Genomic DNA, 24467 nt, shown 5'->3' with positions numbered 1-24467 from the left:
ATAGATATAATAATAATAGTATTAATAATATTAATAATTATAGTAACTGATCAATATTATTGAGCGAAAGAGTGTCGTCATGTTCATCTGACTTGTTTTTAGATATATTGAAAGATATTTTATCATCAGATTAACTGCTATATTTTTTTCAACCTTTAAATTGGGGCTAACCCAACGGCTGAACCACCCCACCTTTAAAAAGTGTAAAATGCTGCCAATGATCGCTGGTATTGGGAACCGACCTCTTAAATACACCACTTTAACAACTTTCACACACCAACCAATTAATAATTGCCCTCTTTAGTGGTCAAAGGGTTAATGCCTAGTCATGACAGACAGATTAAGTTCATTCCATCTATATCTCTACTTATATACCCGACCCGTTCGTAGATATATATAAACAAATAATGAAAAAGAATAATAGCAACATCACCAATAATAATAGAAAAGAAAATGATAAACCTAAAAATAATAGTAGTAGCAGTAGTTCAATCTTAATTGTATTTTTAATATCATTGTTGGTAGCATTGTATACTTTTAATAAGGATTTGAAATTACATTTTATATCATTGTCAAATTCAACTATAAACACTTCTTCTTCTTCTTCTTCTTCTTCAATGTCAATCAAACAATCATATGACTTTACAAAATTAGATGCACAAGAACATATTGAAATACCAGAACAATGGTATTATTTTGGATTTGGTGATTTTGTTGGTAATCAAGGGATTCAAAGTATTGTAAAGGAGGGTGGATCGGGGTTCCTTAGAATCGATTCCAATCCATTTACATTGACTCACCCTTCGGTGTTGGATCATGTAAAGTGGCTTGCACTGACAAAGGAGTCGGTCGCTGTGCCCGAGAATGGAAGTTTGACTTGCTCGTTTAAAGTGAGAGCTAATACATTGGGAGCAGACAGACACCCCTTTGGAGACGCAATCAGAGATGCAAAGAATGACCCACGTTTAGCAATGGGAGTAGTCAACTCGTTGGATTTCGAGACAATGTTGGTTGCAGACTTTGCAATGGCCGGTAACTCATTGTATGCCATCTATGAAAGATTGCCATTTGCCAAGGGTGATTATGCGTCTTTTACCTACATGATACCAATAGCTACCGATATCGACCCCGCTGCCTTTCTCGATCTTGCCATCACATGGGATCATCCAACTAAAACAGTTAGATGGATTGTTGGTGGCAAGGTAGTCTATCAAGTCGATCGCATAGGATACCAAATATCTAGAGAGTACGTCGCAGTTGATCGAGGTGGTGTAGAGGAGCTTGCATTCCCACGATCCATCTCTTGTGGTTTTGGTACCTTTAGTTTATTGGATTCTGCAGAGACGTGTCACATCGACTCGACATCATCATCGATGTCATCTAGTCTTGGTAAAAGATGTCATAGATCTAAACAGACAGACACTAGTCTTGTTAGACTTGACCAAAACAAAGAATCGTCTCGTCCCTATGTACGTGCTCGTCATTCTGATGATAGTAACCAACAACCATTTGTCGATGAACAGTCTCTAGAGTCATCTCGACTATTTAATCAAGGTGCTATCATTGATATACAATCTATTATTATTACAACTAACCAACAATAATAAATAATAATAACTGACTAATTATAACAACCAACCTCTGTCAATATCTTTTTCGTTTCTTTTTTTTTTTTTTTTCTGTCTGATCTTGCAGATCCATGACGACGATAAAGTGTGACAAAAGGAGGGAGAGACATTATATATCATTAGTGAGAGAGATAGAAGAGAGAGAGAGAGAGAGATAAGAGATGATAAGGAGCTGTCTAGCTATTAATAAACACAAACTTTGTGTTGTTAGTAGGTTGATTCAAGGTTCTTCTTCCTCTTCTTCTTCATCATCATCATCACTTTATTATACTCCATCAACATATTTATCATCAACTTCAACATATGCTTCATCAAATTACTCAGCAACATCATCATATTATCAACCAGTATATATAAAAAGTAGAGATCCTTTTAAATTATCATCATCGAATAAACAGAACAAAAATGGGTACCCAGACGTAGCAGACAATTTCGATACAACTGGTGTTGATAGATCTTTTGTACCATTTCAAGATACATCTACTATATTTAAACAAAAAGAAGGAGAAGAGAACTACCAAGAAGATAAAACCAATTTGTCAGGTGTCAATGTATCAAACGTTCGATTCCCAAAACCAAAGAGATGCGAACCACTAGACAATATCTTTTCACTAACTCCTGTCGAATTATATGAATCGTATGTTAACATAGAACAAGGAAGAAGAGGAATCTCAACCATTCGTCTGATTATTAGTGTCTAACCTTTTAACATTGTTTTTAGATTAGTTGAAAAGTTTGTACATAGTCATGAATTTACTACAGCAGAATCAGATCATTTGGTAGATCAAGTTGCAGGAATGATTTACCAACAACCAGACAGAGTAAATGAATATAGTCCGATTATTACATTGTTCCTTCATCACTTTGTGCTACAAGAAGAGAAATTGGCAATGTTGACCGTTTTGACGTCATTGTGCTCGCGATGCGGTCTTGCACCACAACAAGAGGCATTTGATATTGTGTATCAGTTCTTGTCGGAAAGAGATTTTGATGGCATTGCACAGATCCATTCACCAGTATTTTTGCAATCGTTGTTGGAGCGATCGGCCAGAGACAACAACCTTGAATGGTTGGAGACGTGGCAACCACCTGGACCACGTACAGTGGCCTTGCCATTGGTCTACAACCAAGTCACCAACCGAAAGGATTTGTACAATGCATTGATTGAAAAGGTGTTTGTGCGTATGGACCGAGCATACGTTCAAAGAGTCATAGAAAAGGTCATCACCGAGTACATGTTGATTGAGAATGCCCAACCAATGGCATTGGAATGGTATTGCAAGTTGATCACTGGCCTAAACATAACACCCAACCTCAACACGCTGCTCGTCCTCAAACAAGACAACGACGAATCTGCAGAGTACTGGGATCACATTAAAACAAACTATGTCATTGGAACACCGATTCTCGAGCGAGAGAATAAAGGAGGAAGGGACTTGCTCGACAAGATCACCTCCTCGTACAGATACATCAAGACCGAGACTGACAATCAACTGGAAGAAAACATAATTAATTTCGATCAACAAAAGATGGTCGATATCCTCAAAACCGAATACTTTGCCAAAAATAGAATGCCATCGGGCAACCTTCTCATCAGGGCCTCTATGGTCTTGTTCAATCGTCGACCAAACTACTATCTCTACCACTTTACACCAAAAATCCCCAGCCGGTTCCGACCGCTCATGGCGATGCCATGGCAGTACTGCGCCATTGTCGAACAGGAAGTCAACGATGGTTTCTCGCTGCTCTCAATCAACGACATTGACAAAACACTCATTTTGCAAAGCGAGGCCATGTGGAACAGTTTGGTCATGGGTCTGATCAAGGCCTCTCAATGGGAGACGATTGCAAAGATCTTGCACAAGATGGTCGACGAGAAAATACGTATCAAAGGAGAGCTTGTCAAGGACTTGAGCTCGTGTATGCTCAATTTCAAAAGAAGCAATCGTTCCGTCGCCCAAGCTCTCCTCAGATACCAGAGTAGAATGAAATTTGTCCATCATCCACGTATCAACAACATTTCAATTTTGGCATTCAATTTGACCCAACAATTCAGCATTGCCAAATCCATTTACGATCATTCAAGCGTTAAAAACCTCATGACCTATCGTTTGGTGACCATGTTGTTTTTGGACCAACTGTCTCATGAAAAATGCGATCCTCAAACCACCGTCGACATCAATGTCTTTGAACAATACATTGGCTTTAATATTGGATTTGGAACTGGCACTGAATTAAACACCTTTGCTGAAATCCTCATTGAATTTGCCACCCCAACAGAATCTGAACGAAAATCGATTCTCTGTCAATTCTTGGTCTCACAAATAGTCAATCGTGAATGCGAACAAAAAACTCCATTCTTTTTAAAGCTCAGAGAATTGTCACCAACTGACAATGGATTCGACCTGCTTCAAGGAATCATTGCCTCTGATGTTTTATATCCAGCTGGCACCTTTGACGCAGAGTCTGAAGAGTTTATCAAGATGCTTACAAAACCAAGAGCTCAAATCAGAGATAAAGCAGAACGACCTCAATCATTGACTGAAGTCAGCAATTCATTTATCAAACTTTTCTTGGATCATACTTATTTAAGAACCATTAGAATTAAAGATTAAATAATAATAATAATAATAATAAATGCGACAAAGACAATTATATATAACTACTAAAATATTTTACTTTTATTATTATTTCTACATTTTTGTTTTTGTTTTAAGCTTGTACACCAGAGTTTTGATCATCATCATCTGATGAAGAGATATCGTCATAATCGACATTTGGATCAGCGTCATAGTGGTATTGATTGGCTTCGAATGGATCTGAAGTTTGGTCAGCTAACAATTCATCGATATTGTCCAAGATTTGTTCAACCTCCAATTCCTTTTCTAGAGAACGTGATTGAGTACGCTTTCTCCATGCCTTTTGGATGGTGGAGGCAGCTTGGGAATGGTTCTCAATGTATGGACCGTATTGAGATGGCGAAGATTCGACTGGAGTTGGTTGGTTTGATACGGCGGCAAGAGTGCTTACTGGTGATGGAATACAGATACCATTCTTCTTTTGGAGCGATTGGACTTCCTTTTGTTTGGCCATTTCGTATACCTCTTTGAATTCATTGTAGATGTACTCTTCTTCATTTTCATTACCAAATGATTTATCCTTTTTGTTGTTGGTCTTGGCAGCAGCTGGATCAATCTTTTTCTTTTTGTTTGGTTGATCCTTCTTGTCATCCTTGTTATCAGCGGCAGCTCTTCTCTTTCTTCTTCTGACACCAATGACAACACCGGCGACGAGAGCACTGGCAGCTACAACACCACCTACGACAGAGCCAACAATGATAAAGATTCTAGTGAGATTGGATCCATGTTGGATACCTTGCAAGAGAGCAAACTGGGTGAGATGGTTACATTTGCAGAGGACAGTCTCTCCATCTCTCTCGGTTTTACATCCCTTGTCGGACCAATCCGACTTCTTTTCATCCCACCATACACACTTGTACTCGGAGCTCTTGGAGTATTTACCAGCGTCAATGACAATGGGTTCGACGAGGTTGCTGACATTGAGCTTTTGTCCGTCTTGTTGAGTAAACTCAAGACTGAATACATTGTTCCCTGCAAATTTACCGAGTGAATGCTTGGCAAAGTAATGGGTGTTTCCTGGGAGTACGACATACTTGGCACTGACTTCATCGGTCTTGTTGCTACCTGCGACGGCATTCTTGAAAATACCTCTCTTGAAGGAAAAGATTGGTTCGCCATCCATACCACTCATGAAACCACCCTTCTTGTGGAGTGCTTCCAATTCGTGCTTGTAGGTTGTGATAGAGACACCGTTACGAGAAATGGTGGTTGCATCTTCACCGGCAGTCTGACGATAGAGAACAGCGCTGGCAATGTTGGAGGCACACTCTTCGATGGCAAAACTGACATTACCAGCAGTGCTACGATACTTGGGGTCAATGTGTGGGATTTGGTTCAAAAGTTGCTTGGCAATGTTTGATACGACTTCAACACTACCATAGATACCACGTGGATAGACTGGGTTCTCGATCATGTGGAATGTAATACCTCTAAGGATCTTGGACGATCTTCTGAGATAGTCTGGCGAGAGACGTGATGATTCTTCAGTAGTACTAACTAAAATATCAACTACAGATGTTAATCCTTCAGAAGTGATGACGAGTGATCCAGATGCTGCTGGAGCAGGTGATTCATCGGGTGTCAACAATGGAACGTTTTCAGATGATTCGGTAGAGTAGTCGGCTTGGTCGAGTAACTTGTCGACACCATCATTTCTTGACAAATCTTTGGTGAGCTTTTCAATAGTGACGAGGGCCGATGCCTTGATGGATGCAACTTTTTGAGCTACTTGCCCTGAACTCAATGCCTTTCCAGATGGTGGTTCGACGACAGAGTTGGCAATCTTGAGTGAGGTTCCGAGTTCGAAAAAGTTAGTGTCTTTGGATTTGATGATATTCGAGACAAAGTCGAGTACCTTTTCATTTTGATCGTGTGATGGAGCTTCAACGACAACGTCACAGGTCGATGAGGATGCAACACCGGTACCAGACATGACATAACCAATGATGACGAGTTCTCCTGGTGGAAGATGGGTTGTCAAACGATTGGATACAGACTTTTCACAAAGTGGGATCTCTTCATTACTATCCTTGGTTCTGTATCTAAAACTGTAACCAGAGATACCAGTGGCAGCTGCCCAAGAACGGCCCAAGTCAAAAGTGTACTTGTCCATGACGCCACCCTTTTTGGTGTAACAGTTGATCTTTCCACCGGATGGACGTGCTTCGGTTCTAAATGAGACAGTTGCTTCTCCTTGAACCTTGGTGGTTTTATCTTCGACGACTACTTGAAAGGTGTAGAGTGTGTTTGGAGCAAGTGCACCCGATTTAATGGCAAGGTTTCTACCAGTGACGGGGGTGCTGTATGGTTGATCGATCGACAAGTCACCCTCGAGGACAGACCACAAAAAGGAAAGTCTCTCAATTGGAATGGGGTTGTTGTGGAGTACAGACAAGAGAACTAACTTGGCTCCTGGATCAATGTGGTCGGGAATGGTGCTCTTGTCAATGGTGACATCGATGAAATCAAAGTTGGTCAATTGAATCCAGGTGATGGCGACACCACTACGACGGATGTTGTCCGATGGAATTACCTCGACCGAGATGACATACTTTCCAGCGTCCCACTCGGATGAGTTGAAGCTGATGATTGGCTCGCTCAACGACTCGAGTGGACAATTACCAACAGTCTGTTCGGATACGGTACAGACCCATTTGTAAGAGTAGGTGATGGAGCTGTCGCTACCCTCGCTATTGTCTGGATCGACTGAAGAGCTGGCATCGAGTGTGATCATCTCTCCCTTTGCAAATGTACGGTCACCACCAGAAATCTTGGCCAAGATGTTTCTCTTGTTGATCGAGACGTTGACTGTATCTTCTCCAGTCGAGTCACCAGCTGTAGCAGACAATGTGAATGTGTAGTTTTCACCCGATCTCCAGGCATTGACTGGTACAAACAAGCTGCGACCATTGAGATTGACGGGTACCAAGAGGTCGGGAGTGACACGCCATTGGTAGACAAAGTTGCTGTTTTGGTTGCCCGAGCAGCCATTGGCCGAAGCAACACCTTCAAGTGAAATGGGGATGGATGGGATACGGATCTGACTAGGTCCAAAGATATTGACAGTGATGACATCGTTGAATACCTTTGAGATGGTGACAGAGGTCTTGTCAGACTTGCCGAGCCAGTTGGTGACTTTAAGGGCAAACTCGTAGGTACTTCCAATTGTGAGTGTGTTGTTGGGGAGGACGACTTTAGATCCCTTTGCATCTGAGAGAATCTGTGTGAGTTGTTTCATATGGTCGGGTGCAGATACGACAGACCAAACGAAATCCAATTGTCTACCACCTCCACCTGCAGAACGGCTACCGTCCAACTCGACAACATTACAAGGTCCGACGACGGATGGAGCGTTGATGGAGGCGACGGGTGGTACTGGTTCACCGCCAATCAACTCGATAGTCTGCTGGTTGTTTGGTTCACCACCAAGTGATGTGATGGAACCTGCTCTGATCGAGATAGCGTCACCAACTGAGATGGTCGAAGAGGTGCCGAGGGTGATGGTCAGTGTAAACCCATCTGACCATTGACAAGTGGGGTTGGTGCCAAAGGTGACAGTCGTGTCGGCCGAGAAGAAGCTTGCGCAGCTTCCGGCATTCTTTTTGGTCTGTGGGTCGAATCTACAGCTGATGGAAGTGCCAGTTGGATCAAGAGCACATTCCTGTGCAACGGGTGCACCCAAAGCAGTGTAAGTAAAGGCAGAGAACAACGTAAAGTGCCCACCATTTGAAGTGTACACTGATACATCCAAAGGTGTAGATGCTTGGTTTGGAGAGGTTCTACAGGTCATTTGACGTGCAGACAATACAGTCAAACCTGCACAAGTACCAGGTCCAACTTGAACACGTGTAATAGAGCAGTCCAAAAACCCTGAACCAGAGATGGTAATCGTTGTACCGCCCGTCATTGGACCGGTGCTTGGAGAGACAGACGACAAAGTGATGTTACAAAATTGCTCGGCGACAGCGTGTGATACAACCTTTCTGGCGAGGAGATTGATCAACGGCTTGTTGTCACCTTGGAACAACTGGCTGTATGGACGAATATAACGCATTTGATTCATCTTGGTATTGGTTTTGAACACCATTTGATTGACGAGATCGTGGATACGGTAGTAGAGCAATGGTTCAGTGACAATCGACTGCTTGAATCCGTTGATGGCCAACTTGGACAATAACTCGTGGTCTTCAAGACCGACGCCATACTCTTCAGTAAATCCTCCAATACGTTCAAAACTCTTTCTCTTGATGAAAAAGTTGGCATCTCCAAAACAGTTTCTAAAGACACCGACGACGATCGATGGACCCAATGGAACCCACTGCTTGGTGATCAATTCCTTGCTTGGAACGGCTGAGCTTGTAATAATGGAATGTGGGGCAGTGACGACATCTGCATTTGTGTTGAGTGCAACCTTGACATACGACTCGATAGCATCGGGATAGGCATAGTTATCATCATCCAAAAAGTATAACCACACTCCACTCGATTCCTTGGCAGCGGTGTTTCTGGCAGCTCCCAAATATCTATTGGGTGTTCTAATAATCTTCCATCCCTTTTGTCTGAATTGTGGTTCAAGCTTCTTTAAATAGTCGATTGCTTCAGTTGAATTACTACCATCATCTACCAAGATGACTTCATAGTTTTTGTATGATTGGTTTTCAATTGATTCAATTGCTTGAGCCAAATAATGTGGTCTATTGTAATGAGTGATACAAATTGATACTAATGGAGTAGTAGTGGTAGACGATGAAGGAGAAACAATGACAGAGTGTTGTTTCTTTTCAGCTGCAGCAAAGATGGATGGATAGAATGCAGACCATGCTTGAGTTGATTCTGTTGGTGTAAATGTTGGTCTTGCTACTATAACTCCCTTCTTGATGGTTTGTAACAGAGTACGAAGTAATTGGTATGACTTGGTATCAAATGTTACTTGATCTCTATCAGATTCTTTGATCAATGGTAATATAGATGGTGTTGCACTTGCAATAAATGGTATTCTATCATATAAACATTCATACAATGTATATGGTGAATTATCTTCTAATGATGGTATTACCTAAAAATTAAAATAAAATTAAAATGTATTCATTCGAATTTGATATCTTTTGATTGTTAATATTATACATACAGCTAATCTATTACTTTTTTCTTTTAAATATTGAATTGCTTCACCAGATGATTTATCAAGCAAATATGAAACTTTGGTATAGGATGCCCACTTTGAAGCACGACCTTTCAAGTAGACGAGAGAATCTTGATCGTTGATGGTGGATGAACGACCGAGGAAGGTGACGGATACCTTTGGAACAGACTTTTTATCACCAGTAAACAAAAGGTCAAGAGCATCACAAAACAATACAATACCCTTTCTTGATTCTAAACGACCAAAGAATACAAGTTCTTTGATTGGCGATGAGGAAGAATCATCTTCAATCTTTGAATCTATACTACTGGTTCTTGGTAAGAATGGCATAAGATACATATCTTGGTTGAACGACTTTCTACCAAAATCCCAGTTATGTTGAATCATCCAATTGATCATATAGGTACTTGGAGCCCAGATTACATCGGACCATTCAACGGAACGTCTTTCTATATAGTCAACTTCCAATTCAGATTCGAGAGCAGGTGAGCTTTTGGTGTTGGATTCGATAACCCATGCCGATGGACCGTGGATACCAGTGATAAACTTGGTCTCGGAAAAGAAGAGACCAGACTTTTTGGCGGCCAATGAATAGTAACCCAAACCTTCGAAATCGTGTAAATGGACAACATCAAATGGTGGATTGTTCTTGAGGTAGTGGTAGACTTGGTAGGATTTACGGATATGTGGGGTGTTGGTAATTGGCACTGATAAAGGAGGGAGATTAACCAACTCTATCTTTCTATTTAATTTCAAGTGTTGTTTCCATTCATAGAAACTCATCTTTTCGGTAGTTTCATCTCTGGTGTAAATGACCGTCACTTGATGACCCAATGACACTAAATAATCGGCCAAAATCGAATACAATGTACCAATACCAGAGGTAGAATAAATCCCTTCAAAACTTGAAACTACAATCGCTATATTTAAACTTTTTTTTGGTACATTTATATTGTTATTATTAAAATTAATCCAATCTAAAAAATAAATCAAAATTAATTAGTTTTAAATGTTGATTAATCTTTTTTTTTGTTTTTTTTTTTAGACTTACCCAATTCATTGGTTGTATGATTATTTAAAGGATATTGGATTTTATCAAGTTGTTTTATAATATCCTTAAGGGATTTTTCATATTCAATAATATTATTATTATTTGAATTGTGTAAATCTCTGTCAAAAAAGATAAAAAAGGTTAATATAGTTAAATTATTATTTTAGTTTTTTAAATATATATTTACTTTATCATATTTTCATATTCTCTTGTTAATGATTTAATATCATCGTTTTGATTTGTAGTATTTAAAAATATTCCATATTTGGAATTTGATGGAAAATCTATGGAAAAAAAAAATTAATTAACTATCTATATTTATTATTAATATTACTATGTTTGACATACCAATTGATTGTGTATATTGAAATACATTAACCAATAAAATAAATATAAACAATAATTTAATCATGTTTTTTTTGTTTTTGTAATTATACTTTGTTCGACATTCAACTAAACTCTTTAATAATATTTGTCAAACTCTTTTGATGATGATACCTGTGAAATAATGATACTAAATATATATATATATAAATATGAATCGATAATAAACAAATAAATAATTTGATTTGTGAGTGATGGTGATATTGGTGATGATTGAGATACTAAAAATAATTTCTCTAAATCAATATATATTGAACCCTTTGTATAGGAGTGACAATGAATGAAAAGAATAAAATGAAATACAGATATAGATAGAGATAGAAGAGAGTATTTGTTGGTATTATTATTATTACTATTTAGGGTGAGTGAACAAGTTGTGACTAGTCCTCACTCTGTCTCTCTCTCCTCTAGCTATCAGCGACTAGTGGGTTCTCAACAAATAAAATAAAAGTTTATCTTCACTATTAACTAAAAACTTTTTAGCAATTTAGTTCATTGTCAGGCCAGTGTGGTTGATTTTTAGTCAGGTTTCCATATAAAAAAAGATGGAAACTTCTGGCGATGTGGTGTTGACTCTGTTTTTTTCTGGAAATTTTTTTTGTAGTCTTGAAATTATTTGCGTGTGGTTTTATCATTTTTTGATAAAAAATCTTTAGGAAACGTGTGTTTATGTGTGGTTGGGTTTTAGTTTAGTCGACGAAACTATTGGTATGAACCCGACTCGACTGATTATTGCTTATTTCGGAGAGTGAGTGTTTTTTGGAAGATGGAATACCAACTTTTTTTTTTTCATCCATCTTATATCATATTTTCCAAACCTTGAATTCAATTATATATATATCTTTTGTTTTTTGAGTGTGAGAAGTGTAAGAAAGATAGATGGTTTTTTTATTATTATTATTCATCTCCTAAATAAATGACGATGATGATAATGATGAATGTTGGGAAATAATAATATTTAATTTTTGACATAAAAAAAAATAAATGATTTAATAATGGACGGGTGGATGGATGGGAAAAAAACAATAATGCTATTAGTTGATCAGTCTATTGACTGGTTGGTTGTTGTATGTGTGTCGAGTTTGTATCTCTCTATTGCCGTTGATGGTTGGTTGCGTTGTGTTTAGGTTGGGGGGGTCGTGGGATGAATGTAATTTTAATAAATAGGTTTGTGATTGGAAATAGAGGACTATAGTTTTTGTTGTTGGCTGTTGGTTGAAGAAATTAAATTTAATTCATTTCATCTTCATCATCATCATCAAATGCAAAGGAAAATTGAGTTTGGGAATTGACAGAAGCCGATCTTCTTCGTTCTTGTAGTTTTTGAAGGGCAAAGATTGGTTTTTGGGGGATTGGTTGATGAAGGTGAGGAAATTGAGGTTGAACCCAAGATGTCTTGGTGGCAGCTGGTGGTGACATGATACCTGAACTAGTACTATTGTTGCTGCTGTTGAGACTGCTGTTGGGACTAAACATGGGTGACTGTGACAATGTCATTGGAACGGGCGAGTTGGACAATAGTCTGTTGCTATTAGAGGCATTGTTGAGAGGTGTATTTTGTGACATTGATCCCGATCTTGAAATCGACGGAGACGACGGCACTGCACCTCCAACACTACCATTCTGAAGATTGAAAAAGTCGGGTGCTGAATATGAAAACCCTTGGAATGCCATTTGATCAGTCTCTGATAAATTGGTATTGATCGAATTTGGATAAACTGGTTTTGAAATTGTACAACCTGGATCAAAATATGAAAAATCTAATGGTCCATTCTAAAAAGAAATAAAAGTATATTATTAATAAATGTATATTTTGAAAATATATATACATATATATATTCCTTCTTACAAGATGAGGTTTAAAAGGTGGATCAACTTCTTTGTTTAAAACTTTTTGCCAATTTACAGATCTAAAGAATGGATGAGTTTTAATTTCCTCTACATCGGATTCACCTGATCCAAGTCTCTTTTGAGGATCTCTATTCAATAACATTGAAACCAAACTAGTAGCATTTTTTGAAATACCTGGTGGGAATTTCAATGGTGCTGTTAAAATCAATTTTGTCATTTCTCTTGGGTCATCACAATAAAATGGTGGCTAAAATAATAAATAAATAAATAAATAAATAAATAAATATATTATTAGTTTTTGGAATAAATAAATATAATGGATTGTTTGTTTTTTTTTTATACATACTAAACCAACAATCATTTCATAAAATAATGTACCCAATGCCCACCAATCAACAGATTTACCATAACCTGAACCATTGATTGTTTCAGGTGCCATATATTCTGGTGAACCACACATTGTATAGGTTGGTACACCATCTTTGACACCTTCCTTGCATAGACCAAAATCGACAAGACAGAGGTTGCCGTCAAGATCCATTAAAAGGTTTTCAAGTTTCAAATCACGATAGATGACTCCATGTTCGTGAAGGAAACCAATGGCCAACATAATCTGAGAAATGTAGAAACGAGCAGTATCTTCGGAAAAGGTTTCTCGTTCGTTTATGTGATAAAACAACTCGCCACCTCCAATGTAATCTAGTACCATGCAAAGACTATCCTGTGTCTGGAAGGAATATTTCAAACCAACAATAAAGGGATGGTAATATTTCTTGAGTAATTTTCTTTCGGTAAAAGTATGTTGAACGGCATTCAAATCCAAACATCTATCCTTTTTTACAATCTTCATTGCATACAATCTACCAGTATCTACTTTTTTTACAACATTAACATGTCCAAATCCACCTTTACCAATCATACTCAATACTGCAAAATCATTTAATGTTACCTTATTCTTTTTGAAATAGAAATAAAAATAAAAATAGAATAAATAAATTAATACACACAAAGGGTATATAAATACTTTCATTATCTCTTTTACATACATTTGAATTTGTATAACTTAATTTAACATGTATAGAACAAGATGAACTAACAGGGAACCATTGATCAAGATATTGAGTTTGAAACACAGAGTATGGAATAGAGACTCTACCAATTACTTTTCCAATATTAAACATATTTACACTTTTTCTTGGTGTCAAAGATTGATCTCCATTGCCAATAAGTGGTGATGGACTTATTGGTGAAACAGACATTTCTTGATCATTTGATTGTTGAATACTATTTACATTTGTTTGCCATAGCGTTAAAGTTAATTCCGTATTTGGTGAACTGACATCACTAAATATATAAAGTAGTAAATTATCAAAGATTGATTTTTTGGTTAGAAAAGAAAGATTACAGTAAAGGTAGTGAGTGATAATTACAATGTATAACCTTCATTCCACTCAATATTTGAATTTGGATGTACATTGATTGAAGTGGTTTGAATGGTTTGCTTTTCCAGTGATGCCAAACAATATATTCTTACGGGTTCATCGATTTTTAAACCTTTGATACTCTTTAGTGAAAAGAATAGTTGTGCTTGATGATCAAATGTCACTTCCAACTCTTTGGGTGACGTTGACGCTGTTGATTTACCATTACTAATGTTTACTATATAGATAGATAGATTAGATAGATCGGAATGAAAATGTGTTAGAAGAAGGAATTTGACCAATGATGATTAGAGATTGATTTCAATCTTTTTAATTATTGGGCCACGCCACCACACATTTTTGAAAAGCCATCCCATCCCCGCCCAATCAAACAACAAACAAACAAATCAAAAGATCAGCTGATCCGGACAGACTATTTGACAAATCGTCCTTCGGTTCTTTTAAAGATTGATTTCTTGATTGCGCCTCTTTATGATAACTGATTTGTGTGTTTGTGTTTGTTCAAAAGGGTACCAACCAACTAACTAACATGTGACGACAACCAATGCTACTACTACTAGCTATCTACTACTTACTCGCTCTCTGATAAATTGCGCTTAACATTATGATGATGTCCTATTATCCTCTGATACTTTGATTCTTTTCTTATTGTTCCTTATTACTGATACTCTGATTGCTATTTCAAATACTTAGGTTGATTTTTGTTTATATATTTAATGTTTTAATACGTATAATGTAATATGTATGTATGTATGTATGTATGTATGGTATGTAGATGTAATGTACAACAACCTATATATATTTATAATATATTTTGAATATATATAGATGGATGATAATGATATAATTGATTGGTTGACTGATATTGTTGATGACCACAAAGAGTGTTTTATATATGTACTAATATGTGTCAACAAACAACCGATGATGATGATGATATAATAATACAACAACAAAGAAGAAGAAGAATAAGAAGAAGATGATGATGACGATGATAAGTAAGTAATACAATGAATGTTAAAATAGAACCACAAAAAGAAAGTTTTTGACAAACTAGATAAACTTGACTCTTTTCTTTTTTGGGCCAACAAAAATATTTAAATAATAATATACTAATATTGGTTGGTTTGGTATTATCAATAATATTTATAATAATAATAATAAATAATTAGATTATTCTTTCAAAAAATATTAATAATATTTTTGGTCGGTCTATTACTGTTTGTTTGTTTGTTTGAAGATCCACCCCCGACCAGAGAGATTGATTGAAAAAGGTTTTAGCGATGAATCATTTTTAAGCCCCCTCTTGGGGCTGGTCATGCCAACCCCCGACCATTTAAACAAACTTCTCGCGATAAAGGGGGGTCTCAAAACTTGTTTTTGTTGACCACACAATCGATAAATGAGGTAGCAATCAACAACAACTCACCATGGCAGACGGTTGGTGAAGTGGAGTAGTGTCAGAGAAACCAATTGTCGTGCAATATCCACCCAGATCTTATGATAATATGATTTTTTTTTAAAAAAGGGATTAGGAGAGAGAAATAAAGAAGATGGATATCATTCCAATCAGATAACATACAAATAATTAATACATGTTTTCAAAAATTATTTGTTTTTTTTTTCTTCTTTCAGACTGGATAGATTGAGAGGAGGAGGATTTAAAAGACAGTGATGATGTGACTTGATTGTTATGATGGAATGAAAAGATATACAAAGAGGATTAGAGATAACAAGTTGGTATTCGGTATCATCGGTTTGATATTGTTGACGTTGATACTTCTTATCTATGATTACAACAATACTCCAGATTACTACAAACTGCGGCTGCTAGACAAGCAGATAGATGAAACGATCGAGCGTAATCAGACACTGTTTCTAGTTGGCAACGAGTATGGAAAGACTGCAAAATCAATTGTAAAGACATATGATTGTGGAATGTGGGGAACAACAAAGTGGAAAGAAGATAGTAGAGGAGGAGACAACATATCACCCAATGGTATTGTTATGTTTGGATCGGAACTTTCTAATATGGAGAATCCGATCATTCCAAGAAGGATAGATAGTAACAAGGTGTTGTCAGTCTACATACAATTACATAGTTATTCTTCAGACTATGCTAGATGTGACAAACATCAGGACTGCATGGGATTGTTTCAATGGTCGATAGGATACAAAAAGAGTGATACTGTACAAGTACTACCATACCAAGGTAGAAAGCTACTAGAAAACATATACAACCAAGCAACTGCATTCAACTATACAACCCATCTAAAAATGTTTAAAAGTATAAACCATCAAGTGTGTTGGATATCTTCTTCGTCGTCTTGTGGTGATGATGATGATGATGATGATCGATCATCGCAACCATTGTCGTCGTCGTCGTCAGACAGCCGAACACAATTTGTCAAGCAGTTAATGGAATATATTAAAGTGGATAGTTATGGTAGCTGTCTAAACAACGTACAGATGCCAAAGGGAGGAGGTAAAGATGAGTACAACTCACACTCTATCAAGTTACAAGTAATGTCTAGGTACCAATTCTACTTGGCATTTGAAAAGATCAATTGCCAGGAATACTTGTCAGAGGTGGTGTACCACTGTTTGTCGGCTGGTGTAGTACCAGTTATCATTGCCAGTCCCGATACGCACAGTCGTCTTCCCAAAGGATCATACATTGACGCAGAGCAGTTTGACAGTGCCATCGATCTTGCCAACCATCTCAAGAGTGTCTACCAAAACCAAACGCTCTATCAACAATACTTTAATTGGAGAAATGATGTATACGCACTTAGAAATTGGATAGACAACGCATTCCCATCAACCACCTATTCTCGTGTAGCTTGCGAAATACATCGTCGTTACCTCGAAACATTTAGACATCGATCGATCAATCATCCACCCGAACCATTTCTTCAAATCAAACCTTCTCATTGTTATGATCCATATTTAAAATATTTAAATTAATCATTCAATATACCTACATACACATACATATACATATAATAATAATAACAAATAATAATAATACTATTCTCAAACTTGCACTCACACTCAACTCTGCCAAAACCATCATCCCAAATTTTATTTTATTATAATTTATTTATTTTTTATTTTACTAGTACCTTTCTAATCCAAAGTTTAGTTTTAATTTTTTTTTTTCACACAAACAAACAAACAAACAAATATGGTTACTATTAAATTATTATTATTATTATTATTTGTGTTATTATTTATTTCTTTTTCAAGCTCAAATAATCATATTGTTTCATCTTTATCACTATTACCAATTAAATCATGTCAAAATGGAGGTATTGATTTATATGGTAACTGTATTTGTTGTTTTGGATATTATGGAAAGGAATGTGAGATGGTAGATACAAGAGAAAGGTGTACACAATCGACATTTACAGAATATGATATTGGTCCAGTTTGTTGTTGGTCAAAACATAGAACTATTCATAATGCAACCAATCTCAAAGAGACAACGTCGTGGTCAATAAGTGACAACTCTATGCAAACTCAAAACAAAAAGATTAAAAGAATGATCAAGAGTTATGGACCATGGGATGACAATGATATCAACTACTTCAATCATATTCTAAAGTTGGACCATATCCAAAGAAATGGAAGATTGAAACAAGTCTATTCTCTCCGATTCAACAATGCCACTGACAAGATACCTCGTTTACCATCAATTTGTGACAGTACCAACAAACCACCATTAGCATTTATCATCATGTTAACCAACTATGATAAAGAATCATTTCAAACTTTACTCAATATTATTTATCATCCAAAACATTATTATGTAATTCATGGTATGTCCAAATTTAAATTTATAATAACAAATAATAATAATAATATCAGATAGATAGATCATTTAATTAATCATTCTTATTCTTAAATTGCTGTGTACTATAGTGGATGCAAGAAATTTCAAAAAGGAAATTATAGATACAATGAATAACGATATCAATCATTTATTTGTTTCAAGACAACAAAAACAACCACTACAAGATCCAATGAATATTCAATTAGTAAATATTCCATTTAAAGGTAATTGGGGTACTCTTTCATTGGTTTATATGGAGGTTGCATCGTATACTTATTTATTTGACATGGTAAAACAAAGAAGAGAGTCAAGATTGAAATCAAATAGTCATCATCATGATCGACAAAATACAATAGTTCAATGGTCACATATAATCAATCTAAGTGGACATGATATGCCAACCAAATCATTACATAAATTGGAATCATTTATTTGTTCAAATCTAAATACCAACTATATTGAACATTTTCCAACAAAAGATATTTTAATTAGATTTCAAGTAAATCAAATCAATTCAAATCATCAGTCAACTTTAATATTAATTTATTTTATTTTAATAGATGACATCATTTGATCAAGGTAAATGGTTAGTAACAATTGATAGAGAGGTATTTGAAAGCAATGATTGTGGTAAGATGGGATCACTGTCAATTTTTGACCCAGAATCTGGAGGATATGGAAGTCAATGGCATATGATCAGATATGAATTAGCATATCATGCTATTAGTGATATACGATCGGTAGAGAGATTATTGTCACTCAAATTCACATCAATTCCAGATGAAAGTTACTATCAATCGATTAAACATTTCTATCCACATCTGAAACACCAGTCATGGAAAGATCAGGTAAACAGAAAAACATATTGGAGTAAATATACATCTGATACAAGTCATAGATATCGTGTTGAGAAACATGACATTGATTCACTAGTACCATCCCTATTGTTTATACGAAAGGTATATGATCAAGATGTTAGAAATTATATGATTGAAAAGTTACATTTACTCAAATAAATATAATTAATATCATATCATTACACACTGGAAACAAGACACATTAGGATTGATGGAATTATTATTTGTGATTTTATTAAATTATATACAAATTGTTTTTTTTTAATTATTTTAGTTTAGTTTAGTTTTGTTTTGTTTTGTTTCCAACAACAATAATAATAATATTACCCAAAAAATAATTATTATTGATTGAATTTTCAAAAAACAAATATCTTACTATTATTATTATTATCATTGTTATTACTATTATCTCTAATTATTATTATTATTATTAAGTGATTTGATTTATATTATTATTGTTAATTAATATATTGGAATATAGTGTGAATAAGTTATTAATTATGGTGAGTGGTGGATGATGGTGGTGATGATGGCGATGGAGGATAGAAAGGGGGAGATGAAAAAGAAAGATTATTATTATTATTATTATTATACCATACTATTATTATTAAGTTATTATTAAGTTATATTATTATTATTATCAACAACAAGTTTTTCTTTCAGTTGTTGCTTGATTTGGTCTATTATTTTGACTGTTTGCTTCTGGTTGTAATTTAAATGATTCCTTGTCTCGTGGTAAAAGAGAAGGGTTTCTTTCAAAAATCGTTTTGACCATGTCTTCGACAGATTCGTTCAAACCTGCTCCAGTCATTGCACTCGTGAGGAACCACTTATCGATGGTATTCTCCTCGCAAAACTTATCGAATCTCTTGTAGGGTATCTCTTGTTGAGAGTTTGGAAATAGATCGCCCTTGTTGGCCAGTAGAATAGATGGAATGGGGTTGTCGGCAAAACACTCATCGACATCCTCCTTCCATTGCTCTGCTACCTTTAATGTTGGTTCAATGTTTGAACTATCAAATACAATAAATACTCCCTTGGCATCACTATAATACAATCTTGTCATATGTGCATATCTACAATTAAATATATTCATAGTAAGTAATCTCTATCTATAGTGTTTTCAAACATTCATTGTAAACAAACAAACATTCATTCATTTGATGTTGTAACAAACATGTGATGATGTCATACCTTTCTTGACCAGCTATATCCCAAATCATCAAAATAACCTTTCTTCCTGATATAGTTGTTTCTTTGGTGACGCAGTCGACACCGACCGTAATCTTATAATTGGTTGGGTTGATATTATTACAATACTTGTTGATGATACTCGTCTTTCCACTTCGTGGTGGTCCAATGACCAACAACTTGATCATGATAGGTTCATCATCGTCGTCATCTTCTTGATGATGTTGATGTTGGTGTTGAGGGTTAACCATTATTCTATCTATCTATCTCTATGTATGCGTTTTACTATCTCTATCTCTACAATCTCTATCTAATCTTAATCTAATATTTGTATATATGTATATATGTGTTTGTTACAACAATGAGATGAATGAATGAATACCAAAATAGTAAGTATATGGTATGTTGGCTATATTAATATAATCTATCTGTTTGTTTAAATGTTAGATCTAACTTGAGACTTTCTCTCTCTTTCACAAAGAGTGTCAGAGTGAGGTGTGCTCCTATCAAAACTAAATTTTTGAATAATTATTCCTTTTTTCAAACCAACGTCTGAGGAGGAGACCTGAATTGAAATTCAAGTGGGTGAGAGAGAGTTGTTTATGATTCTCTCTCATTCATTCATTCATTCTTTATCATCTCTAGAGAAACGAATATACTAGTATAGTATCTATCTATCATCATGGGCAACTTACTAAGTTGTGCTCCAGAATATCCTTCTGAGCCGTTTACAGGCGATATGCCATCCAAACCCATACCATTACAGAGTGAAGCTCCAAAGTCGTCTTTGAACAACAATAGCAATAGTAGCAAAGATAGTTATTATAATAGTAATCCTTCTCTTTCATCTATATCACCATATAGTAGTTCTCCTACTACGACATCTTCAAATAAACCAACTAAAAGTACTACTCCACAAAAGCAACAACAATCAACAACAACAACTCCAACTCCAACAACAAAAAAAGAAAAATATATTAAACCAATTGTAGATAAGAACCCAACACATAAAATGAACTTTAGTGACGATGAAGAAGAGGATGATGATGAAGATGATGGAGACAGCATGTACAGTGCAGAGGAATTAAGAAAACAAAAATTAAAGGAAAAACAACAATCGTCTGTTACAAAAGCAACAACAACAACAACAACACCAACAAAAGAAGTAGTAGTAGAAAAGAATGAAACAACAACCCCTGTAGATTTATCAAATGTTTCACTTAGTAAACCAGCCTCTGCTCCAATGAAATTAATGGGTATGTAAAAGAGGATGGAAATCAATCATAGAACTTATTATTAATCATTATATTATTATTTGTAGCCAAGAAACCATTACCAAAAACAACAACAACTGTTTCAAGTTCACTTCAAACATCATCAGTATCAATCAAACAACAAAATATTGCTCCTCAAAAATCAAGTAAATTTGCAATTGCAGATGAAACAACCAGCAATGCAACTACTACAAATATTGATGCAAATTCAAGTATGGGTAATTGGGGAGACGACGATGAAATTAATTTTGGAGATGATGATGATGAAGATGTTGGATCAGATGATGAGAGCAACAATGAAAACAATGAGATGGATGATAGTGAATCCATACAACCACCAAAAATTACACAACCCATAAAGAAACCATCAATAGTTTGGAACGATGATGATGATGGATGGGAATAAATAGATAGATAGAATATCATTTCAATGATTTGGAGGGAGAGGGAAGACAAAACAAAACTATTTACATATATATATTTTAAATTAGAAGCCAAATAGATTACTAATTGTTATTAAACAACAACAACCAACAAACAAACAAATATAATATAATATAATATAAATAATTATATATCAATATTAAATAAATCCAAATTCAATACAATAATTATTATTGTTATTTTAATTTTAGTTTTTTTTTATTTAAAAGATATTTGATATTTGATTGGTTGGGTGGATTATAATATATTATTTAAAGTTGTTCTTCAGTGGTAGTAGATTCTTCTTCTTTGTTCTTCTTTCCTTTGTGATAGGCATCGTGATCTTTGTAGTTTAATGGTAATTTGAGAAGAGCATGTGGCGAACGATCCTTTTGGGAACTCGTATGCTTTTCTAAAATCTTGCTACGTTCTTCGGTGGATGGGGTACGGAGAGAACCATCGATGGCACTGATGAGGATGAGTGGGTCGGCTTGGGCATAGCCAGTGAATGGGTTACGAGACTTGTCGATGAAAATAAGATTCTTGCGCTTTGGCTTTTCAAGAGTTGGTCCACGGAAGTAGACTGGCTTCTCTGGGAACGATGGTGGAACGTTTTCTGGGCGTTCATGGATTGGATCGACACGCTTGCCCTTCTTTGGTACAATGGAAAACATGTTTTCCTTGCCATTGAGCAACCAGTATTTTTGCATTTTTCTTTCGTCGGCTTCGAATTGACCAAGGTATTCATCCTCCTCTCTTGTTCCAAAGTATCCGGTCATGGCAATCTCCAAATCATCAAATACTTCTTCACCAGCTTCAACTTCCTTTAGATAGATTTGTTGGAATCTAATAATGGCAGCGACTGAGAGAAAATAGAATAAATAAATAAAAATGTTAACATTCTATTCTTTTGATATATTATATAGATATATTATTTGTGCATTTCTTTTTCTTACTTCTATTTGGATGAATATGATAAATCTTTGATAATTGGTAGGGATTGTAATATACAGGATCTTCCATGTAGGCATCGTAGATGTTCATTTTGATGACTGGATCTAATGGTCTTGGGTCGTCCAAGGCAAGACGATAGGCGTTGTAGAGGACACGAACACCTCTGACGTCGGGGTCGTTGACGACTGGACCGATGATGTCACGGTACTTGCGCATTTGCTCTTCGTGTGCGTCTTGTTCCTCTGCGTCTTCCTCGGCATCACCCTCTTCAACCTCTGCCAAGAGATCGTGGAATCGCTTGTTTTTCATACCGTCGTCGTCTTCTTGCAAGGCCTCCTTTTCCATAGCATCCTCGCCTTCAAAGTATTGGTTGGTTTCGTCGTCATTGTAAAAGTCGTCCATTTCAACGGGACGATCATACTCTTCGTCGTCTTCGTCTCTTTCGTATTCTCTGTCCAATGCATCCTCGTCAAACTCGTTTTCGTCGAGTCCGTCAAGTGCCTGTTCGTCAAAGTCCTTGTCGCCAAACAACAGGTTCTGACGCTTGGTCTTGCGCATGTTGAGTGGTGCGTCGTCGGGTGTGTCGTGTTGGTCAAAGTCGTCAATGTCTCTAAAGTCCTCGATCTCCTCGTCGGCGTCGTATGCAAGCTCCTCGTCCTTGTATTCCTCGAGCAAGTCGCCTTCAACGTCCTCACCAAAGTCGTGTGCCAACTCTTCGTCGTCTCTAAAGTCTAAAAAGGTTGGGTCGATCTTGGCGTGCAACTTGGACATCAAGTGCTCGTTGTTCTCTGCTGGATCCTTGCTCTTCTTCTTTGATGAGTATCTTGCAACACCCACTGAGCCAGTAGCAGTAGCAGCAGCAGCAGTGTTGGTCGCGACCAAACGACCAATAGATACCAATGTCTTTTGTACAGTCAACATTCTTCTTCCTCTTCTTCTCTGTTGTTGTTGTTGTTGTTGAGTTGTTGTACTGATGTTGATGTTTCTTCTAACACACTATACAAACAAGACAATATAACTAGTACTAGATAGAGCTATGAATGATACTATGTGTTTGCTCCTCATTCATCAGATGCTTGCTCATTCGTTTATGATCATTTTTTTTGTTTTTTTTTTAATTTTTTTTTCCATCTTCTTATCATCATTCTCACCACACTTTTTACTTCTTTCGTTAATCTACTTTTGTAGGTCAAAAGTAATAATATATAAATATTAGTTTAGTTAGTTTAATTTGATTGTACAACTTATGAATTCAACATAAGGTTGTTGGTTTTACGATCTCGTGCTCAAGATTATTATATGTTATTCAACACTGCAACGCACAAAGAAGTAGTCACAATTATAATTAAAAACATAATAATAATAATATAATGATAATGATAATTTTATTTAAGACTTGTAAAATATGATAAAACTTATTATAACCACAATCATTTAATTTCTTCTTTTGATATTAGTAGTATATTAGTAGTGGTTGGTGATGACATGGGTAGGATGGATTGGCATACTAAAAGATATGGTAGTGGTGGTGTGATGATCACACACACGCACTCTCTCTTTCTCTCTCTTTCTCTCTCTAAACACAGTGGTGGTGTTTGTATCTCGTTTTTTATCTTTTAAGCATCACCGAACACAAATCATAATCACAATCATTTGAATAAATGTTTTATATTGGTCGATTCGATATACATAAAGTATGGTTACATCATCATCGTCACAAACAATATTGTTGAATCAGAGAAATTATTATTGTCGGTCTACTAAACCATTCTCTATCCAATTGAAGCAATGTCGA

At 36.0% G+C, this 24467-nt stretch overlaps 9 protein-coding genes across 9 annotated transcripts; 5 read left to right on the top strand and 4 right to left on the bottom strand.

Annotated features, from left to right (window-relative positions):
- Positions 1-407: 407 nt before the first annotated feature.
- DFA_01469 (uncharacterized protein) lies at positions 408-1604 on the top strand (the record flags this gene model as incomplete). The annotated part of the gene is made up of 1 exon (XM_004359376.1): positions 408-1604. The coding sequence occupies one exon, from the start codon at positions 408-410 to the stop codon at positions 1602-1604; it is 1197 nt and encodes a 398-aa protein (XP_004359433.1).
- A 185-nt stretch (positions 1605-1789) lies between these two features.
- Positions 1790-4243, top strand: DFA_01468 (uncharacterized protein; the record flags this gene model as incomplete). The annotated part of the gene is made up of 2 exons (XM_004359375.1): positions 1790-2265; positions 2350-4243. The coding sequence occupies 2 exons, from the start codon at positions 1790-1792 to the stop codon at positions 4241-4243; spliced, it is 2370 nt and encodes a 789-aa protein (XP_004359432.1).
- A 97-nt stretch (positions 4244-4340) lies between these two features.
- On the bottom strand, positions 4341-10873 carry pgtD (IPT/TIG domain-containing protein; the record flags this gene model as incomplete). Its single annotated transcript, XM_004359374.1, has 5 exons — positions 4341-9323; positions 9396-10387; positions 10462-10580; positions 10649-10745; positions 10810-10873. The coding sequence occupies 5 exons, from the start codon at positions 10871-10873 to the stop codon at positions 4341-4343; spliced, it is 6255 nt and encodes a 2084-aa protein (XP_004359431.1).
- Positions 10874-12075: 1202 nt separating this feature from the next.
- DFA_01466 (putative protein serine/threonine kinase) lies at positions 12076-14741 on the bottom strand (the record flags this gene model as incomplete). Its single annotated transcript, XM_004359373.1, has 7 exons — positions 12076-12618; positions 12695-12943; positions 13043-13651; positions 13743-14040; positions 14127-14355; positions 14522-14575; positions 14714-14741. 7 exons carry the CDS (start codon positions 14739-14741, stop codon positions 12076-12078), a joined length of 2010 nt encoding a protein of 669 aa, XP_004359430.1.
- A 1098-nt stretch (positions 14742-15839) lies between these two features.
- On the top strand, positions 15840-17105 carry fut7 (glycosyltransferase; the record flags this gene model as incomplete). Its single annotated transcript, XM_004359372.1, has 1 exon — positions 15840-17105. One exon carries the CDS (start codon positions 15840-15842, stop codon positions 17103-17105), a length of 1266 nt encoding a protein of 421 aa, XP_004359429.1.
- A 220-nt stretch (positions 17106-17325) lies between these two features.
- Positions 17326-18989, top strand: DFA_01464 (GlcNAc transferase; the record flags this gene model as incomplete). Its single annotated transcript, XM_004359371.1, has 3 exons — positions 17326-17959; positions 18063-18472; positions 18534-18989. 3 exons carry the CDS (start codon positions 17326-17328, stop codon positions 18987-18989), a joined length of 1500 nt encoding a protein of 499 aa, XP_004359428.1.
- A 481-nt stretch (positions 18990-19470) lies between these two features.
- DFA_01463 (uncharacterized protein) lies at positions 19471-20272 on the bottom strand (the record flags this gene model as incomplete). Its single annotated transcript, XM_004359370.1, has 2 exons — positions 19471-19906; positions 20025-20272. The coding sequence occupies 2 exons, from the start codon at positions 20270-20272 to the stop codon at positions 19471-19473; spliced, it is 684 nt and encodes a 227-aa protein (XP_004359427.1).
- A 119-nt stretch (positions 20273-20391) lies between these two features.
- DFA_01462 (uncharacterized protein) lies at positions 20392-21701 on the top strand (the record flags this gene model as incomplete). Its single annotated transcript, XM_004359369.1, has 3 exons — positions 20392-20421; positions 20689-21277; positions 21343-21701. 3 exons carry the CDS (start codon positions 20392-20394, stop codon positions 21699-21701), a joined length of 978 nt encoding a protein of 325 aa, XP_004359426.1.
- A 289-nt stretch (positions 21702-21990) lies between these two features.
- On the bottom strand, positions 21991-24325 carry DFA_01461 (uncharacterized protein; the record flags this gene model as incomplete). Its single annotated transcript, XM_004359368.1, has 3 exons — positions 21991-22580; positions 22675-23668; positions 24320-24325. The coding sequence occupies 3 exons, from the start codon at positions 24323-24325 to the stop codon at positions 21991-21993; spliced, it is 1590 nt and encodes a 529-aa protein (XP_004359425.1).
- Positions 24326-24467: the final 142 nt, after the last annotated feature.

Source organism: Cavenderia fasciculata (genome assembly GCF_000203815.1).
Source record: "Cavenderia fasciculata unplaced genomic scaffold Scf_Dfasci-F-a-25c12.r2-5, whole genome shotgun sequence".
NCBI classification, from domain to species: domain Eukaryota; phylum Evosea; class Eumycetozoa; order Acytosteliales; family Cavenderiaceae; genus Cavenderia; species Cavenderia fasciculata.
The sequence above is the reverse complement of the archived record's forward strand: the minus strand, read 5'-3'. Positions and strand labels throughout refer to the sequence as shown.